At 47.6% G+C, this 21,916-nt stretch overlaps 1 protein-coding gene across 1 annotated transcript in view; it reads right to left on the bottom strand.

The window, feature by feature from the left end:
- Positions 1 to 2,228: 2,228 nt before the first annotated feature.
- Positions 2,229 to 21,916, bottom strand: part of FAM217A (family with sequence similarity 217 member A) — a 32,568-nt gene continuing 12,880 nt past the window's right edge. The window contains exon 7 of the mRNA XM_032798407.2: positions 2,229 to 4,017. Within this exon, the coding sequence (XP_032654298.1) occupies positions 2,796 to 4,017 (1,222 nt within the window). The 3' untranslated portion in view covers positions 2,229 to 2,795. The remainder of the gene's footprint in view (positions 4,018 to 21,916) is intronic.

A 21,916-nucleotide genomic window follows, 5' to 3' on the forward strand; every position in this document is an offset into this window, starting at 1 on the left:
GTTAAACAGATTTCATTTGAAACCCTCTGGGATAAATCTTTGTTAGGAAATTGTTCGATTTAGCAGGAGAAAATGTAAATGAGTTCTGGCTCACAGTTTGCATTGATCTGTAAGATACATTACTTAGCACTTGCTGCTTACAAGAGCTGAGCTACTACATTTTTAAAATGTAACAAATGCTGGTTGTCTCTAAATATGAACTCTGTTTTCTCCAGGTGTAATAACAAACCAGTTCCAGAAGCAGTGAGCTGCTCACCATGAACAATATGAGCACAATTTCTTGTTTAGACAGCGGAAGGGGTCTGCTGTCAGTTTTGAGTTCAGGAGATGTTTTGTGTTTTTATCCCCACGCAATCCAAAACTCTGATTCAATTGAGACCTACGACACTCCAAGTGATACAGAAAGCAGCTGAGCTGACAAGTGCACAGCGCTCCAGTCACTACTCTGGCTCTCTATTGATCATTGGTCCTGTTTTTGAACTTCAAAGCTCACCAGCAGATTAGTTAAGTAGCATGGTGATAGAGATCTGAAAGTCCTCTCTATCATATAGCTTCCACTAGTGGAACTGCACTGCTGGCATATTATGCGCCCCTTTTTTTCCAGTGCAGCCATTGCCTGGGAGTTGCGGGTGCTCAGCCGTTGTCAAGATCAGGCCCCTAAATACTTTAATGCTCACTTTAAATAGGAAGTTTTCTAAAACAAGAAATCTATTTTGGGACAAGCTGTACTGGCAATGAGCCAGGAGAGCATGCAGAGAGTGTTCTTACAACTGGATTTATCTGTACTTGGGATCTTTAATTGTGTATCTAGTACAAAACTGAGTACACTGTAGGTCCTAGAGAACAGACCCATTTGATTCCACAGTGAAGTTGGAGAAAAATCTTCTCATTAAAGTGTATAATTGTAACTTCAGTGAATGCTAATCACTTTGAAAAGATCTTCTGCACAGGCTTGGCTGAGTAGGTCTTAATCAGTTTGTGGTGCAAGGCTGGATGTTAAAGTTGTTGGTGACTGAAAAGTCCTCAAGTTCTTGAATACAGGGGTCATAATTATCCTGCCCAATCCACCAGTGGGAGTGGGTGGTTTACACAGGCCCTCTCACAACCATGAGATCTAGCAATCGTGGGGCGGGGGGGGGAAGGAACAGCCAGTTGCTTCCAAGAACTCTCATGAGAATAAGAATTGGTTAAGATCATAAGCCAGATTCACTCAAGCTATGCTCCCTTGATAATGCACTCCCTTCATATTTCTACAGGGGGGGGAGAAGCTTTAGTTTCTCCCCAGGGTTCCACAAGAGCCCTGCCAGCAGACTGCTGATGCATGACTCCAGCTCTGTGCTCTGCCCCTTCCTCTTTCAGCACCAAAGAGGAAAGAGTTGAAAAGTGATAAGCAACTAAAATCAGGGTGTTAAAGTGGCAATCAATGCTTTCCTTCCCCTCCTGTACTACTGTTTACCTTGAACTCCAGGATGTTGAGATGTAATTGTGTGTAAGTTGCTCTGACGAGAAGCACTTATAGGAATGTATTGCATTACAGACCATGCTATATTGTATTCTATGACTGTAATATTCAGCCCTTGTACAAATGAGCTCCAGTAGCTAAAATTTCAGGGATTTAAAAATAATTGTTTCTGGGGCTTGCATCAAGAAAATTATCCTTAAATAGGTGAAGAAGACTGTAAACTGATGTCCTGCCATCTTCCTCAGTTAATGCTGAGAGGTACTGAGGACTGGTAACCCTGAAACCTAAAGCTATTTGAAATGTCAACATTGATAACTATTTCACTGCTGATCATTTTAGCAATACGGTAACCAACCCTCTACCTTTTCATGTGCCAAATATCTCCAGTTTACCCCTCTGACAACTTCTATAGTTCAATTACTTGTCAGTACCAAAATCTGTGACACATAATGAACATGTTAGGGTAGTATAACATCAAACTTAATATTTGAATAAGTAACATTGGGAATAGTGTATTGACTTCAATTAAAACAGAATTTTAAATGGAACTGCTACAGATTTTCCAGTCTGCACCACTGAAAGTATCAGATAACACAGGTGTTTTGTTCGGGAGGAGGAGTGTCTCATACACAAGGACAACTATGGTTGCAACAGGAACAATAATTCAGAATTTCTTGATTTCTAGGCATGTACAGCAAACTTCACCAATTTAGCAGTTCCATTTAACTTCCTTGTTTGAGGAAAAAAGTGAGTGATTACATATTAATAGAGATGCACTACATTCATTTTGCTTCACTATTTTCCCATGTGTATAATCAGATAATTGGTCCTTAATCTATGTATCAGAAAAAAATGACAAATGTATAGAAATTGTATTTTTCTCTCTTCCCACCCTTCATATTGCACTTAGATTGTGAATGCTCCATGGTTGACACCGTATCTTCCATGTATTAATACAGCACCTAGTGCATGGGGAAGCACTGACGCTGAGTGGGATTTTCTGGGTGCTAGTGCAATATAACTATACTTTATTGATATTACTTTTGTAAACATTTAAAAAAATATAGTGGCACTCGGGAACGGGATGATCTGCTGGAATGCTTATATTGATCCAATTCTTTTAAAAGTTACACAAATAGGCTGTAAAAGATGTCAGCAGGCAGAGGGATAAAACTTGATTTTTCTACAATACAAGTGGATTCAACTGTCACAAGTGCTATTTCATATCACTTCTGTCTCATACCATTAAAAATACTTTAACTTGAAAAAAATCAAGATAAAACAAGATTGCTTAGCAGGACTCACTCATAATGAGTAGTATGAATTCAAGAAATTACTGTTTGTCAGTGTGAGTGTACTTCTGCTTTGGCATAGCAGATACAGATTTTAACTTCTGGCAATGAAAAGTCTTACTCGTTACTACGTTTTTTCTGTAGAGTTTCTTTTTGGTCCTTGGTTGTTTATATTTTAAACTGTCCTTATCAGGGAAAGGACTGGTTATAGCTGTACTTGGTGGCAGCAGCTTTGGGGAAGTCAATTTAATAGTTGACTGAGTTCTTGGTGCCGCCACACAGCATGAGGAAGACCTCCGCAAGAGCATATTAGAGTTTAAAATGATGGGGGTTTTAGAGTTTTTAAAGGCATCACAAGATGCTCTAAGCTGCTTTGTGGATGAACTTCTAATGGAGGATGTTCCAGCACTCCATTTGCAATGATGACAGTACTCCCAAGTAGATTTTGAACTGTTCCACTCATGCATGCAGCAGCCAGAATGGTTGGATTTATTTTTCTCTTGATAGTCTCGATTAAAAGATGTCTGAAGACATAAAGGGTCAGACAGTCTTGATCGCTTCAACTGATGCATGGATTTTGTGGAACTGGGCCAACTGCCAAGCATCATACCGGAAGATATTGTCAGGTCTCTTGTCTTCTCTTTTAATATAGTCAAGTGCTGCATTCTTTCAATTTCCAGCAAACGGGATATTAATTTCACAACAGAGCTTTCTGGTGGTGGATTAAAGACTTCCTTCCAGTCATCCCATTTTGATAAGGCCAACTTTTGTAAGTCCAGGTTATTGAAAGGTGGTGGGAGAAAATCAGGGTATGGAAACACTTCATTTTGGTGCTTGGAGGAAGCTTTTTCAGTGTTTTCTATAGTTTCTGGTCTTAAGTTCAGATCCATATATTTGAAATAACTAAGCAAAACATCATTCGTTTTTTCACTCTCAGAAACATCACCTTCCTCTGTTAAAAGAGTGTTCTCAACACTGCTGTTTCGCAACTTCAAATTCCATTTGGACATACAGAAAATGTCATCACTACTACTATCTGTAGCAGGATAAGAGTCAGAAGCTGTGGTTTCATTTCTGGCCTTGAAAAAATCCCCATCTCCATTTGTCCAGTAGATTCCTAATGGCATCTGCTGAGGTCCCCGGTAAGACATTGTGTGATAGCTGTTCATATGGGTCCCGACCAATGTGGGATTAACAATAAAGAAGTTTAAAGAATTACCATGTGAGCTGGAAAGTTTTTCCACTAGAGGCTTATTGGAGTCTCTGGAGGGGGGAAAAAAAAAAGAAAATATAGTGTAATTTTACTTGAGGAGTTGGTAGGATAAAATGCATTTACGGGAGCCAGGATTTACCCTATATTTTAAGGAGGGCAGCTGTTCATGTTACATATTACAAGAAAAATAATGACTCTGTTCAATTTATATTGAAAAGCTAAATTATAGCTTTGGCTCAATCATACAGCAACCACTTTTTAGGGAAATATTCAGATGGGATTTAACGCTTTCTGCATACCAAGGGCCAACTCCTGCTTGCCTTGCTCATGTAAATAGTCCTACTGTTCTTGGCATAAAACTATTCTCCATTCATTAAAATATCAAAAGTGCATCTTCATGTTGTTCTCCCTTCCTGAGTCACAGCCCTTCTACTCTTCTTCTTCCAGATGGACTTTAAGGCCAAATATTCAACCAGTCACCTGTCGCTCTGCTGTATTGTTATGGAAATGTAATATTAATTTGACAAGACTCTTATTTTAGTGTGTATATCTAAGGGGAATGTTTGACTCAAAAGCCCTACTAGCATCATACATTCAGATCCAAGTATTGAAATTGACCTCAAAAGAACAGCTCTCTTCTAAATTTTTCAAGATCCAAGCAAACATGCATAAAAGGGAAGGATTACCAGCTTGTGTTCCTAGGATTGTGAGGGAGGAGAAACTTTGCACTATTCTTGTTAGTGTACAATTACAACTTAGTGCACAGTTTGTTTTTCAGATCAGCTGTAAAACTGAAAAAACTATACACTAACAAAAATATAGTAAAAGCAGCAAAGAGTCCTGTGGCACCTTATAGACTAACAGACATTTAGGAGCATGAGCTTTCGTAAGTGAATACCCACTCTGTCAGATGCATGTAGTGGAAATCTCCAGCGGCAGGTATATATATGCAAGCAAGAAGCAGGCTAGAGATAACGAGGTTAGTTCAGTCAGGGAGGATGAGGCCCTCTTCTAGCAGCTGAGGTGTGAAAACCAAGGGAGGAGAAACTGGTTTTGTAGTTGGCAAGCCATTCACAGTCTTTGTTTAATCCTGACTGATGGTGTCAAATTTGCAGATGAACTGAAGCTCAGCAGTTTCTCTTTGAAGTCTGGTCTGAAGTTTTTTTGCTGCAGGATGGCCACCTTAAGATCTGCTATAGTGTGGCCAGGGAGGTTGAAGTGCTCTCTCCTACAGGTTTTTGTATATTGCCATTCCTAATATCTGATTTGTGTCCATTTATCCTTTTCTGTAGAGACTGTCCAGTTTGGCCTGATGTACATAGCAGAGGGGCATTGCTGGCATATGATGGCGTATATTTACATTGGTGGATGTGCAGGTGAATGAACCGGTGATGGTGTGGCTGATCTGGTTAGGTCCTGTGATGGTGTCGCTGGTGTAGATATGTGGGCAGAGTTGGCATCGAGGTTTGTTGCATGGATTGGTTCCTGAGCTAGAGTTACTATGGTGCGGTGTGCAGTTACTGGTGAGAATATGCTGACTGGCCTGCCACCCAAGGCCTGTTGCCTTTATGTGGGATCATATTTCCAGGATGGGTTGATAGATCAATGATAATATCTGGAGGGTTTAGTGGGGACTGTATGTGATGGCCCAGTGAGTCCTGTTGCCAATTTCTTCTGGCTGACTTGCAGTAGGAGGAGGCTTCCTCAGGTACACTCACGTCTGGCTCTCTTGATCTACGCTACCTTATGACCTCTTGCGGGTCATCTGGAGTTTTGAGAGAATGCTGGAAAAGATTCCACCACGATTTCAACAGCTTCTGACCCCACCATCAACCTCAGCCTGGACAATGTCTACACGGAGCTCCCTTTCTAGAAGCTGGACCATGAAGGTTTGCAAATAAGGGATCGGTCACATTAACACCACTCTATATCGAAAACCTAGCGACCGCTTATGCCTACCTTCATGCCTCCAGCTTCTATCCCGGGCACACCACACGATCCATTGTCTACAGCCAAGCTCTGAGGTACAACCGCATCTGCTCTAACCCCTCAGACAGAGACCAACACCTACAAAATCTCCACCAAACATTCTCAAAAACTACAATACCCAGCACGAGGAAATAAGGAAACAGATCAACAGAGCCAGACGGCTGTGTACCCAGAAGCCTCCTACTGCAAGACAAACCCAAGAAAGAAACCAACAGCACTCCACTGGCATCACATACAGCCCCCAGCTAAAAACCCCTCCAACGCATCATCAGGGATCTGTACACCCATCCTGGACAATGATCCCACACTTTCACAGGCCTTGGGTGGCAGGCCAGTCCTCGCCCACAGACAACCTGAAGCATATTCTCACCAGTAACTGCACACCGCACCATAGTAAACTCTAGCTCAGGAACCAATCCATGCAACAAACCTCGATGCCAACTCTGCCCACATTATCTACACCAGCGACACCATCACAGGACCTAACCAGATCAGCCACATTACTGCCCGTGTCGGTCGTTGGAACAGTGGCGCACAGCTTAGCTGATCTCCACCTCCCTAGCTATTTGCTCGTTTCTAATCGTTATTGTGTATATAGTTCGATATTCTATATTTCTAGTTAGTTTTCTAGTTTTATTAGTTTTTTGTAGTTGTTATTGTATATAGTTAAGGGGGATAGGGGATTAGCCCCTTCCCTTCACCCGGTACCAGGGCCCATGCCTGGTTCATCGGGCTTCAAACTGTGCTCGGCCTGTCATAGGCCAATGCCCACAGGAGACCCTCACGACTCCTGTCTCAAGTGCTTGGGTGAATCCCACCTCGCAGACAAGTGCCGCATCTGCAAGGCTTTCAAGCCCTGGACGAAAAAGAAGCGGGACATTCGTCTAAAGCAACTCTTGATGGAGGCAGCTCTAACTCCTCCATCTTCGGCACCGACTGCGGCACCGGGGACAAGTGCCTCCTCTGCACCGGAGCGCACAGGTACAGTGAAGGCTCCTCGATACCAGCCTTCACTGGCCCAAGCTCCTGCCCGGCACCACTCTCTCTCCCCAAGGAGCAAGCAGCATAAAGACTCCTGCGGCTCCCGTATCTACGCCACAGTCAGAGCGCATAACTAAGTCGGACCACCCGGCACCGTCAACTGCCGCAGCACCGATGTCTTCTGCACCGTTGATTCCGGTCTCGCAAGAGCCATCAAGTCCAGTGCCTACCAGCTCCCCAGCACATGCCATGGTTGAGCTTATCGTGCCCTCCACGCCGAAGACTTTCTCCACGGCATGGGAGTTGATTGTCTTGACGGAGTCCGAGCTGCCTCAAATCCTGGCACTGCCGGTGCGGGTTGTCCAATCATTAGGCAAGTCTGCCTTGATGAGACCATCCTCGCCCGGTACCACCGAACGTCGCCGGTCACGGTCCAGGTCCCGCAGGCGCTCTCGATCCCGTCATCGATCCCGGTCCCGACGCCGCTCGCAGTCCCGGTAGCGCTCTCCATCTAGGTACCAGTCGTACTCGCGGCACCGCTCGAGATCCCGGTCGCCGACCCGATATTCTCGGCACCGATCCAGGTCCCAGCACCGCTCGCGGTACCGTACCTCTCGCAGCCGATCTCGACGCGGGGATTCAAGGCACCAGTCGACCTCCCAGCACCGCACCGGTCGCAGGTCTCGGTCTCACTCCCAGCACCGGTACGACTCCTGGTACTGTTCTCCGGTGCCGCGTGGAAACGGATCGAATGGATTCAGAGACTATCCCCAAACGGTCTCAGCTCCTCTGTGGCCTTCTCGTCATCCGTCTGTCTCATCCCATATGGACAGTGCTTCCTATAGGGATTCGGACACTCACAGCAGGTTCGCCCAAGGAACCCATGGCCCGGACCAGGGACCTCATCAGAGGTCCTTTTGGACACCTTGGGCTTATCACCAAGCCCAAGGTGAACCTGCTGTACCATCACGCTCTGGTCCCTCAGAACACCGCGTGCCAGAGGCCATTGTTAGCAGACCTCCCCCAGCTGGTATGGAGGAAGCTCCTGCTCACGCACCGGACCCACACGATCTTCCGCTCCGGAGGTCCCCCAGGATCAGGAGTCAGTACAGGACCCACTCGTCCCGGGGCTTTCATCCTCCTCTTCTCTGGATGAAGCAGTAGCAGGGACGTCATCATCGGGCCCACCTCCAATCGACCTCAGGTCACACCAGGACCTTCTGGGCGTGTCGCCCAGAATATCAACTTGCCGGTAGAGGAAGTTCCAGAGGTGGAAGACCCGGTGATAAGTATATTGTCGGCGGAGGCACCAACGAGGGTGGCCCTTCCCTTCATCTGTTCAATCCAGGATAGGGCAGACACCATCTGGCAATCCCCGGCATCCATCCCGCCCACAGCCAGAGGGGTCAAACGGAAATACATGGTGTCCTCCAAAGGATATGAGTACCTATATGTGCACCCCCTTCCCTGTTCATTGGTTGTATAGTCCGTCAATGAACAGGAGCGCCATGGCCAACAAGCCCCTGCACCTAAATCAAGGGAGGCTAGGCAAATGGATTTGTTGGGATGCAAAATCTATTCTGCGGGTGGCCTCCAACTCAGGGTAGCAAACCAACAAGCCTTCCTGAGTAGGTACAGCTACAACACCTGGGAGGCGGTAGGAAAGTTTACCGAGCTGGTCCCGCAGGACTCCCGCCAGGAATTTACAGCACTCCTGGAGGAAGGAAAGAAAGTAGTGCGGACCTCCCTACAGGCCTTGCTGGATGCCACTGATTCAGCAGCTAGAACGGTTGCCTCTGGAATCGCTATGCGACGTATATTATGGCTGCAAGTGTCAAGCCTGCCACCTGAACTTCAGCATACTATACAAGACTTACCATTTGATGGCCAAGGCCTATTCTCACGGAAGACGGACCCTAGGCTACAGAGTCTAATAGACAATCGCGTAATTATGCGTTCGCTAGGAATGCATACGCCACAGACTCAAAGACGTTCCTTCCGCTCCCAACCTCAGCACCCTTACCTCCTGCCTAGACCAAGGCAAGACTTTACCAGAAGGCGAGGTCGTACCAACCACAGACGTCAGTCTGGACCTCAAGGGGGTAACAATTCCGGTCCCACCAAGCCAACAGCGGGACCCAAATCAAACTTTTGAGGGTGCGCCCGAGAGCAGTGTATCAATTGTCTCCCAGGATCCTTTTTAGTTCTACAACTGCCTTTCTCTGTTCCTCCCTGCGTGGTCCCAATTAACCTCGGATCTTTGGGTCCTACGCATGGTGGAGCTTGGATACCATCTTCAGTTTCTTTCTCTCCCTCCCTCCCAACCCCCCTCCTCGTCCCTCTTCAGTGACCCCTCTCACGAGCAACTCCTCCTGCAGGAGGTTCGGAGGCTCCTTACAATCAGAGCAATAGAGGAGGTACCAGAGGAATTAAGGGGCAAGGGGTTTTATTCCCGATATTTCCTAATCCCCAAGGCGAATGGGGGCCTCCGGCCTATCCTAAACCTGCGAGGACTGAACAAATTCATGAAAAAGTTCAAGTTCCACATAGTATCCCTGGGAAACATCATTCCTTCCCTGGATCCCGGAGATTGGTCCGCCGCTCTCAACATGAAGGACGCATATTTCCACATTGCAATTTACCCCCCGCACGACAGTATCTAAGCTTTGTGGTGAATCATCAATATTATCAGTTTACGGTCCTTCCCTTTGGCCTCTCCTCGGTCCGTCGGGTATTCACGAAGTGTATGGCGGTAGTCGCTGCTTCCCTCCGTCGTCATCGAATACATGTCTTCCCATACCTCAACGACTGGCTTATTCGAGAGACCTCCAAGGCACAACTCACCAGTCATGTGAGCATCATCAAGGACCTATTCACACGTCTAGGCCTGATAATCAGTTTGGAAAAATCCACTCTGGTGCCTACGCAAAGGATAGAGTTCATCGGGGCCACGCTGGCCGCACTTGCCTTGGCCTCCTCGGTCACATAGCTGCATGCACATTCGTCACAAAGCACGCCAGACTGCGCATGCATCTCCTTCAAACTTGGCTTGCCACAGCCTATCATCCGGGCAGAGACGCCATAGACATTATACTCACAATTCCACCGAGCATTCTAGGCTCCCTCGACTGGTGGCTGATGCCATCCCTGGTGTGTGCAGGTCTGCCGTTCCATCCACCGCAGCCCTTCGCGTCCCTAACAACGGACACGTCATCTCTCGGCTGGGGTGCTCACCTAGGGCACCTTTGCACTCAAGGCCTTTGGTCGTCTCGGGAGTTGGCGTTACACATAAATGTCCCAGAACTGAGAGTGGTCCGACTGGCATGCCAAACCTTCCAGTGTCATCTACAGGGCCGTTGTGTTGCAGTGTTCACAGACAACACAACGGCCATGTATTACATAAATAAACAGGGAGGGACACGATCCTCCCCCTTTTGTCTGGAGGCGATTCAACTATGGGACTTCTGCATAGCCCACTCAATAGACCTGGTAGCCTCCTTTCTCCTAGGAGTCCGGAACATTCTCGCAGATCAACTGAGCAGATCCCTCCTGTCCCGCGAGTGGCCCATCCGTCCGGACATTCTCCATTCTGTATTCCGGAAGTGGGGCTTTCCCCACATAGACCTCTTTGCCTCCCGAGAGAACAGAAAATGCCAGGTGTTCTGCTCCCTACAACGTAGCTCCCCGGGCTCCCTCTTGGACGCCTTCCTAATTCCGTGGAAAGGTCACCTATTTTATGCCTTCCCACCATTTCCTCTCATCCACAGAGTTCTATCAAGCTCCGCAGGGACAGAGCCCAACTAATACTGATCGCTCCAGCATGGCCGAGACAGCACTGGTACACCCTGCTGCTCGACCTCTCTCTGGCAGACTCGATCCCCCTGCCACTCTGCCCCGGACCTCATAACAACAGGACTTTGGCAGGCTTCACCACCCGGACTGCAGTCCCTTCATCTGACAGCATGGCTGCTGTCTGGTTGAGCCAATCTGAGTTGCGTTGTTCCACCTCAGTGCAACAGGTGCTGCTGGGAAGCAGAAAGCCTTCCACGCGGACGACATATCTCGCCAAGTGGAAGCGCTTCTCCCACTGGTGCACCCAGCATGACTTTATGCTAGCAAGCAAGCTAGAGATAACGGGTTAGTTTCAGTCAGGGAGGGTGAGGCCCTGTTCTAGCAGTAGAGGTGTGAAAACCAAGGGAGGAGAACTGGTTCTGTTAATTGGCAAGCCATTCACAGTCTTTGTTGAGTCCAGAGCTTGATTAGTGTCAATTTGCAAATGAAACTGAAGCTCAGCCAGTTTCTCTTTGAAGTCTGGTCCTGAAGTTTGTTGCAGGATGCACCTTAAGGTCTGCTATAGTGTGGCCAGGGAGTTGAAGTGCTCTCCTACAGGTTTTTGTATATTGCCATTCCTGATATCTGATTTGTGTCCATTTATCCTTTCCGTAGTGACTGTCCAGTTTGGCCGAATGTACATAGCAGAAAGAGGCATTGCTGGGATAATGATGGCGTATATTTCATTGGTGACGTGCAGGTGAAATGAACCAGTGATGGTATGGCTGTCTGGTTAGGTCCTATTGATGGTTGTCGCTGGTGTAGATATGTGGGCAGAGTTGCATCGAGGTTTGTTGCATGGATTTGGTTCCTGAGCTAGAGGTTACATGGTAGGTGTGCAGTTGCTGGTGAGAATACGTTTGGTTGGCAGGTTGTCTGTGGGCACAGGATTGGCTGCCACCCAAGATCCGTGAAGAGTGTGGATCATTGTCCAGGATGGGTTGTAGATCCCTGATGATGCGTTGGAGGGTTTTAGCTGGGGGCTGTAAGTGATGCCAGTGGCAGTCCTGTTGGTTTCTTTCTTGGGTTTGTCTGTGCAGTAGGAGGCTTTGGGTACACGTCTGGCTCTGTTGTATTCTGTTTCTAATTTCCTCGTGCGGGTATTGTAGTTTTGAGAAGCTTGGTGGAGATTTTGTAGGTGTTGGTCTCTGTCTGAAGGGTTAGAGCAGAATGCGGTTACCTCAGTGCTTGGCTGTAGACAATTGGATCGTGCGTTGATGTGGCCGGGAGGGAAGCTGGAGGCATGAGTAGGCATAGCGGTCGGTAGGTTTTTGATATAGGAGTGGTGTTAATGTGACCATCACTATTGCATTCACCGTGGTGTCTAGAAAGTGGATATCCTCTATGGTGTTGGTCCAGGCTGAGGTTGATGGTGGGGTGAAGTTGTTGAATCGTGGTTGAATTTTCTAGAGCTCCTTCCCATGGTCCAGATGATGAAGATGTCATCAATGTAGCGTAGTAGAGAAGAGGGCGTGAGGGTAGACGAGAGCTGAGGAAGCGTTGTTCCAGGTCAGCCATAAAAATATTTGGCGTATTGGTGGGCCATGCGGGTGCCCATAGCAGTGCACTGATTCTGGAGGTATATTTTGTCAAACTTGAAATAGTTGTGTGTGTAGATATAAAGGCACAGAGCTCACACCACTTGGCAGCCACTGTGTGCTGTGGCATCATCAGGCGATACTGTCCTAACATCTTGTATTCCATCTGTGTTTGGTGTTTGTAGAGAGCTCTACATCCTTGGTGTAACATAGCCGAATAAGGGTGTTTTCTGGGAGGTGACCAATGCGTTGTAGTTTCCTCAGGAAATCAGTGGTGTCACGGAGATAGCTGGAGTGCTGGTGCATAGGGTCTGAGATAGAGAGTCCACATATCAGACAGCCCCTCAGTGAGTAGTGCCAATACCGAGATGATGGGGCGTCCAGGATTTTGGGTTTGTGGATCTTGGTAGTAGATAAAATAACCCTGGTCGGGCTCTAAGGGTATGCTGATTTGTTTCTGGTGTTAGTGTAGGGAGTGTCCTGAGTAGATGGTCCAGTTTCTTAGTGTATTCCTCAGTATGCCTCGATGCGCCATCTGAGGGAAGTGGCCCTGTAGAATTTGGTATTGGAGAGTTTGTCTGGCGGCCTCCTTCTGGTAGTCAGACCTGTTCATGATGACAACAGCACCTCCTTTATAGCCTCTTGATGTTAATGTTCTCAGGTGGTTTCTGAGGCTCGTGGATGGCATTGCGTTCTGCACGACTTAGGTTATAGGCAAAGCGGTGTTGTTTCCACGGATTTCTGGGCCTGTGCACGTCGGCGGAAGCATTCAATGTATAGGTCCAGACTTCATTTTCGGCCCTCAGAGGAAGGCTCATGTGGAGTTCTTCTTCTTTTGCTGTGGTGGGTGGGTTACCTGTGTATTTGGGTGCACTGTTCAGTGTTGTCCGGAAGTATTCTTTTGAGTCGCAGACGGCGAAAGTAGGCTTCCAGATCGCCACAGAACTGTATCATGTGTGGGGTGGCGGGGAGGGCCGAAAGAGAAGTCCCGAGATAGGACAGACTTTTCTTCTGGGACTGAGCGTGTAGTTGGTAGATTGCAATATTGCTGGGTGGGTAGGGGGTACCACGGTTGTGGCCCCATGTGTCAGGTAAGGAGTTTAGACAGCTTACAGTCCTTTTTTCCTTTGTAAACGGATGTGAGTGAGTCGCCTGTAGATCCTCCTATCTTAATTTTTTCTACGTGAAGTCGGTTTAGCATATATATACCTGCCCCTGGAAATTTCCACTACCTGCGTCTGACGAAGTGGGTATTCACCCACGAAAGCTCACGCTCCAAAACGTCTGTTAGTCTATAAGGTGCCACGGGATTCTCTGCTGCTTCTTCTATAAGGGTGCATCTTGCAGCTATTTCCACCTTCCATCCTGGAGAAACTGGCAGTTCAATCTTTTCTCACCCCATAGTTTCCAGATTTCTCAAAGGCTTGGAGCAGCTCTACCCTCAGGTCAAGTGCCCAACCCCTACCTGGGATCTAAACCTCGTATTAGCTAGGCTCATGGGTCCCCCCTTTGAGCCTTTAGCCACATCCTCACTGCTGTACCTGTCCTGGAAGACAGCCTTCCTCGTCACTATCACCTCAGCTAGGCGAGTCTCGGAACTTCGAGCTTTGACTGTGGATCCCCAGTATATGGTATTCCACAAGGACAAGGTACAGCTGTGACCACACCTGGCATTCCTCCCTAAGGTGGTCTCTGCCTTCCACATTAATCAAGACATCTTTCTACCAGTCTTTTTCCCAAAGCTGCACTCATCACGTCGGGAACAACAGCTGCCATACTCTGGATGTCCACAGTGCTCTCGCCTTTTATATCAAGAGGACCAAACCCTTCCGACGTTCGCCTCAACTCTTTGTAGCTGTCGCAGAGCGCATGAAGGGCATGCCAACCTCTTCCCAATGGATTTCACCTTGGGTGACATCCTGTATCCGGACATGCTATGACTTGGCTCACATTCCGACTGGCCACCTCACCGCCCATTCTACTCGGGCTCAAGCCTCATCTGCCGCTTTCCTGGCCTATGTTTCCATCCAGGAAATACGTTGCGCGGCTACCTGGTCTTCTATCCACACCTTTGCATCACACTACGCATTGGTCCAGCAGTCCACAGACAATGCCGCCTTTGGCTCAGCAGTCTTACATTCCGCAACATCTCGCTCCAACCCCACCGCCTAGATAAGGCTTGGGAATCACCTAACTGGAATGGATATGAGCAAGCACTCGAAGAAGAAAAGACAGTTACTCGCCTTTGTAACTGTTGTTCTTTGAGATGTGTTACTCATATCCATTCCAAACCCGCCCTCCTTCCCCACTGTCGGAGTAGCCGGCAAGAAGGAACAGAGGGGCGGTTGGGCCGGCAGGGGTATATATCCGGCACCATAGCGGCACCACACCAGGGGGCGCCCTGCCAGCCCACTGAGTGTTGGTAGGGTAAAAATCTTCCGATGAACCTGCACACAGCGCGCGCACACCTAACTGGAATGGATATGAGCAACACATCTCGAAGAACAACAGTTACAAAGGTAAGTAACCGTCTTATACAAAAACCTGTAGGAGAACACTTCAACCTCCCTGGCCAAACAATAGCAGATCTTAAGGTGGCCATCCTGCAGCAAAAAAACTTCAGGACCAGACTTCAAAGAGAAACTGCTGAGCTTCAGTTCATCTGCAAATTTGACACCATCAGCTCAGGATTAAACAAAGACTGTGAATGGCTTGCCAACTACAAAACCAGTTTCTCCTCCCTTGGTTTTCACACCTCAGCTGCTAGAAGAGGGCCTCATCCTCCCTGATTGAACTAACCTCGTTATCTCTAGCCTGCTTCTTCCTTGCATATATATACACCTGCCCCTGGAGATTTCCACTACATGCATCCAAGGAAGTGGGTATTCACCCATGAAAGCTCATGCTCCTAAACGTCTGTTAGTCTATAAGGTGCCACAGGACTCTTTGCTGCTTTTACAGATCCAGACTAACACGGCTACCCGTCTGAAAAATATAGTAAGGTTCTCATCAGAACTCATGCAAAAAAATTATGTTTATCAGTCACAATTAGTGGTCTTTAGTTCTGTTTCAACAAATGTCAGCTATACAGAAAATCTAATGTCATAGAGCACCTTTTTTATTTAATGTATCTATCTCAAAACAGTTTAGAAGATGAGTTAAATATGATCTAAGGTATTTAGAGTGCCAATCATAACTAGGGAGTGAAAATTATACTGTAATAACTGTAAGAAAATGGAATAGCCATTAGACACACATAATAGTGTAAAACATTCAGATATCTATGCCTGGCCTTGAGGTGGCACATTTTTTCTATATTAGTTTAACAATAGGGTGCGGGGGATAGCTCAGTGGTTTGAGCATTGGCCTGGGATGTGAGTTCAATCCTTGAGGGGGCCACTTAGGGATCTGGGCAAAAATCAGTACTTGGTCCTGCTAGTGAAAGCAGGAGGCTGGATTCAATGACCTTTCAAGGTCTCTTCCAGTTCTAGGAAATATACCTATCTCCAATTATTATTTTTATTTATTAACTGGAACATTGGTTGTAAGGTATTGTTATCTTGCAATAACCAATCAGTATATACTTACCACAGCTTTCTTAAAGATATCTAAAAAATTATACAGTGCTCTTTCAAAACAAACAAACAAACAAACACAGGAGTGCGAAATATCGGAACAAATTGCTTCCCAACCAAACATCAATCAGGATGTGGGACAAACGCCTAAAAATCAGGACAGTCCCGATTTTATCAGGATGTCTGGTCACCCTATTCTGAGGGATGAGATATGTAAGTGCTTTATAATGCAAAGAACTGGAAGTAATATGTTACGATTTGTTAATTGAATCAGTCAAGACTCAATGGACAACTCATGAGAGAGAAATTATCTGTCAGACATCCCTATTTCCACATTGCACAAGTAAGAAGCCTGTCTAATTACACATGCAGTCATGCAAATGTAAGACTCACAATAAAGAAGTTATGAGTAGGATGAACCAGAGGACCTTGTTTATAATTATCTGAGCATTCAAAGTGCCCTGTTTTCATTGAAATGTAGAGGGAAAAGTACAATGTCACTTTAAGTGGAAGGGGCACATAGTTTGATACCAGCAAGGAAAGCCACTAAGGCCAGGTCTACACTGCGACTTTAAATCGGTTTAATGGCCGATATACCGATTTAACGCTGTATCCGTTCACACGACGTCGTCATTAATATCGAGTTAAACGGCTCCTTAAATCGATTTCGGAACTCCTCCCAAACGAGAGGAGTAGCGCTAAATTCGATAGCGATAACTCGGATTAGGGTTCGTGTGGACGGAAATCGACGTTATTGGCCTCCGGGCGGCATCCCAGAGTGCAGCACTGACCGCTCTGGACAGCAATCTGAACTCGGATGCAGCGGGCAGGTAAACAGGAAAAGCCCCGCGAACTTTTGAATTACATTTCCTGCTTGCCCAGCGTGGAGCTCTGATCAGCACGGCTGGCGATGCAGTCTGAAATCGAAAAAGAGCTCCAGCATAGACCGTACGGGAGATACTAGGTCTGATCGCTGTATGGGGAGACAAATCTGTTGTATCCAGCTCCGTTACAGAACACGAAATGCCAAAGCGTTTGAATAAAAAACTCCAGGATACACAGCGCTGTGTGACAAGCGTAACGGGAAGCCAGAGACTCAAATGGACGCTCATGAAGGGAGGGAGGGGGTACTGAGGACTCCAGCTATCCCACAGTCCACAGCAGTCTCTGAAAATTATTTGCATTCTTGGCTGAGCTCCCAATGTCTGTAGGTTCAAACACAGTGTCTGGCGTGGTTCAGGGAACAGCTCCTCAGTTTATTTCCCCCCACCACCACGTGAAAAAAAAAAGGGAAAGATTGCTGTGCTATGGCGTTTGCTCAATGCACTCCGCGAAAAAGGCGCCAAAGGGTTGTCTGCTGCCTTCACAAAGGGAGGGGTGAGGCTGTACCCAGCACCACCCGGGGCAGTGTTTTCTGCCCCATCAGGCACTGTGCTCTCAACACGGAAGTGGGAACTATGGGATAGCTGAGGAACAGCTACCCACAGTGCACCGCTCCTGAAATCGATGGTAGCTTTGGACCATGGACGCAAACAATCGATTTCGGGATCCCACTGTGGACGCGCTACACCGATTTTATTAGATCTGTTTTGTAATATCGGTTTAAGCTAATTCGAAATAATCGTGCAGTGTAGACGTACCCTAAGATTTGCTCTAGTCAAACACACTGCACTGGGAGGGGAAGTAGAAAGGGGAAGATGACAAACAAGAACAAAAAGTGTACATCTAGACTGTACTACCATTATATAGGACCCATCACCCTGACTAACTCAGGGTAAAACATCTAAAAGTTAACAGTGCATTGAAGCCTTTTGCCCAAAACAGCTGATATATAGTTTGACATCTTGCTAACTCGAATGGATAGGAACTAGGTCTGAGAAACTGCATCTGCTACACAGCAGAGCTAAAAGTAAATGGAGGAAAAGATGAAAAATAAGTTTATCCTTATTAGTGACACAAACTCCTCAAAACAAAGTGCTCCAAGAAAAGCAGCTTGAGACACTTGAAAAGTCAGTAACAGTGAGCAATTTACTGTGTAAGGGGTCTCAGGCACTAAGGAAATAGAAGTCTGGCCTGGTTTTATGACTATTTAGCCCCAAGCTCCTTAAATCAGATGTCCAGGAAGAGCCTATATATTTGGAGAGGAGCTACAAAATTACTAATAAGGAAAGCTTGGCAAGTTAAGAATGAAGGAACATACCAGCTAGGGTACAGATACTGGTATTCAACTGGAAAGAATTCTAAAAGCAGCAAGAGATTTTAAGGCAAATTTTAAGCTGACACACCCAGTGAAGTGGGTTTTAGCCCATGAAAGCTTATGTCCAAATAAATGTGTTAGTCTCTAAGGTGCCACAAGTACTCCTCATTCTTTTTACACCCAGTGAAATTCAAGGGAGTTGGACAAGAGTGTAAGATGTCTCAGAATTTGGCTCCTAGCTGCAATGGAAATAGAATATTACTTCCCTTTTGTAATGCACTGTGTAAGCCAGTTGCCTCAATTCTGTTCCGTGAACTGCAGTTTGTCTGTGAAGCAGCTGGTGATGGCTCTCCTTGTTTGCAGCTACTACATTTCATTGGACAGTTACATTCAAATTAAATACCAACCTCATATTACTTTTTATGGAAGCAATTGCAGTAGCTGTTCCTGAAATGATCGGCGGAAAGAAGTGTTAGTGAAATTCTCTCTCTATTAATATGTGATCTTTGAGAAGACAATACTCATTACTAGATGCCATCTATTAATTGGCAGAATACAGAGCAACCCTGCCCAGGGGACATCATCTCTCTGTGTCCTTGATCTAATGCTTTCCATAGAGCCCAGAACAGGGGAAGGGATTCTCAGCATTTATTAAATGGGAAGGAAGTGGAGGAACAAGGAGAGGGAAATAAGTGGCAACGGCATTTCCTGCAGCTAAAAGAAAGACAAATGAAAAAGAGAGAAGGCACATACAGCAGCAACAGAGCTCTCAGGTTCTTTCTATACACAGCAGCATTCCTTCTTTCCTGCTTGTGGGTGGATTTGTGTGAAATGTATTTCACACTAACTCGCTAAAGGCCATGCATGCTCTATTAGGTTTTACCAAATGAAGATAATTGCTATTAAAATATTTTCTAGGTAATTGTGAAAATAAAGCAAATATTTTAATAGCAATTACAGTACTTGTGGGGGGACCTGAGTTCAGCAAAAGCATTACTGGAAAACAACTAAAAGAAAATATTCTTTTAGCCCTCATTAGTACTGCAGAAGAGGAAAATAAAGATCTGCCAGTAATTCAGCAGACAGTTTATTTGCTACACACTAGACCAGGGGTTGGCAACCTTTCGGAAGTGGCGTGCCAAGTCTTCATTTATTCACTCTAATTTAAGGTTTTGTGTGCCGGTAATACATTTTGAAGTTTTTAGAAGGTCTCTCTCTAGAAGTCTATAAACTATTGTTGTATTAAAGTAAACAACTTTTTTAAAATGTTTAAGAAGCTTCATTTAAAATTAAATTAAACTGCAGATCTTATCAATTTAGTGCAGTGGTTCTTAACCTGGAGTGCACGCACCCTGGGGGCAGGGCTGGTGCAAGGATATTTTGCACCCTAGGCACAACTTCCACCTTGCGCCTCCCCCACCCCCCACACATCAGTTCATTTAGGGGCAAATCCCAATGAGCCTTTATAGACCCCAGGGGCCAGCCATGCCCAGGGGCTGCTCCCCAGACCAGGTTCTCCCCTCACCACCCCCTGAACTCCCCTGGAGGGTGCACAGCCCCCCCACGAGCCCTCCCCTTCCCACCCTAGTGGCCCCCTCCCCGAGTCCACTCACTGGCTTTGCCGGGCTTGGGCTGCTGCAGCACTTCGGCAGGGAGGAGCCACCTTCCAGAGGCACCAGAGAGCCAGAGCGTCCTGCTTGCAGCAGCAGCGAGCCCCAGCCATGGAGGAGCCGGTGCAGTGCAGGGGGGCAGCAACCCTGCAAAGGTGGTGGTGTCACTAGCAGGGAGCAGCAGTGACGCCCCCTGCCCTTCCTGCCCAGGCTGCGACCCAGCACCCCCCAGGGGGCTCCTGCAGGCTGCAGTGGATGTATGCGGGCACCAGCCCTCATGTGCCCCTCGCTCCTCCCTTGCCTAGGATTACCATATCTCAACAATCAAGAAGAGGGGAGAGCCCTGCCCCCATCCACTCCCTCCCACTTCACACCCCAACTGCCCCTGTCAGAACCCCCAACCCCTCTCGCTCCTTGTCCCCTAATTGCCCCCCAGAACCCCACCCCCTACCTAAGCCTTCCTGCTCCTTGTCCCCTGACTACCCCCTCCTGGTATCCCTGCCCCCCAGAACCCCGTCCCCTAGCTAAGCCTCCCTGCTCATTGTCCCCTGACTGTCCCCTTAAGACCCTACCCCCTACCTGTCCCCTGACTGCCCCAACCCTTATCCACACCCCCATCCCCAGACAGACGCCCCCGGGGCTCCCACGCCCCATCCAACCACTCCCCACCCCCTGACAGGACCCTCAGAACTCCCAACCCATCCAACCCTCCTCCTGCTCCCTGACTGCGCCCCGGGACTCCCCTTACCATGCCCATGCCCGTCAGACACTGGCTCCACATGGAGGCAAACTCCATGTGGAGTGCTGAGGCAGCGGGAGGGGTGGAACTGCAGGAGGGGCAGCGGCTCACACTTCTGGTCACCGCAGAACCTGAGCACGGTGAGAGGGGGCTGGGAGGGGGCATGGCTGCCCAGGCTGTGGCCCGGTACCTCCCCTCCTGGGGGCTCCTGCAGCGGATGCAGCAGCGGGCTCAGGGCCCTATGCCCCGGCAGCTCACACTCCCGGGAGCTGCAGAACCCGAGCATGGTGACGGGGGGAGCCAAGGTGTGCGCCTGCTGCCTGTCTGGGGTCCCGGCCACCAGCCCCGCTCAGCCTCCTGCCGGCTGAGTGAATGGAACTCCAGGCCGGCAAGACACTGCGTGGGGACAGCAGCCAGGACCCTGGCCGGCAGCTGCATGCCAGGCAAAATCGGCACATGTGCCGTAGGTTGCTGACCCCTGCACTAGACTGTGATGACAGAACAATGCTGGTTAATTATTGAACCTACTGAAAAACGTATCAGGAGCTTTGCCTCCTTCTCTTTACTCTTCCAACTGTTCATAATGTCAGATTACTGCAGTCTCATTCCCTGCCCCAGAAATTGGGGAATAGATCAGTCTAATAGTATACTGAGAAGAACTGATAAGTTTTCAACATATAGTCTAGCAGGAATTTAGCATGAACACAGAGTTTAAGGTAAGATGAGACCATTAGATCAGATTCTTGTCTGACCTCCTATATATCATAGACCTTTAAATTTCACCCAGATACCCATATATTGGGCTCAGTAACTTGTTAGACTAAAACATTTCAATCCTTGAGACTAAACAGTTGTGTTACATAGGCAGAGACCAGGTGGAACCAAGGTGCCACTGATGCTCACTGCTCCTGCAATGGCAGAGTACTGATCATATGATATGCCCAGATGACCCCAGTAGGTGAACCACACCTCATTCTGCAGAGGAAGGTGAAAAACCCCCAAGGACCTTGCCAATGAGGCCTTCAGGAAAATTTCTTCTTGATCTCAGATCTAGTGATCAGTTTGATCCTGTGCATCTGAGCTAGACACACCAGAAAAGCATCTGAGAGAGGATTATCTGTACCACTTTAGAGCACTGGTCCACCCTATCCACTGTTCTGGCTCCAGCTGTGACAATCATTGATGCTTCAGAACAGGGATTGGCAACCTTTGGGATGTGGCCCACCAGGGTAAGGCCCCTAGCAGGCAGGGCCAGTTTGTTTATTTGCCACGTCCACAGGTTTCAATGATCGTGGCTCCCACTGGCTGCGATTCATCATCCCAGGCCAATGGGGACTGCGAGAAGTGGTGGCCAGCACATCCCTTGGCCCGTGCCTCTTCTTGCAGCCCCCACTGGCCTGGAACTGCAAACCGCGGCTAGTGGGAGCCGTGCTCAGCCAAAGATGTGGCAAGTAAACAAACCAGTCCAGCCCACCAGGGTGCTTACTCT

The sequence above is a fragment of the Chelonoidis abingdonii genome, chromosome 2, assembly GCF_003597395.2.
Source record: "Chelonoidis abingdonii isolate Lonesome George chromosome 2, CheloAbing_2.0, whole genome shotgun sequence".
Taxonomy (NCBI): Eukaryota; Metazoa; Chordata; order Testudines; family Testudinidae; genus Chelonoidis; species Chelonoidis abingdonii.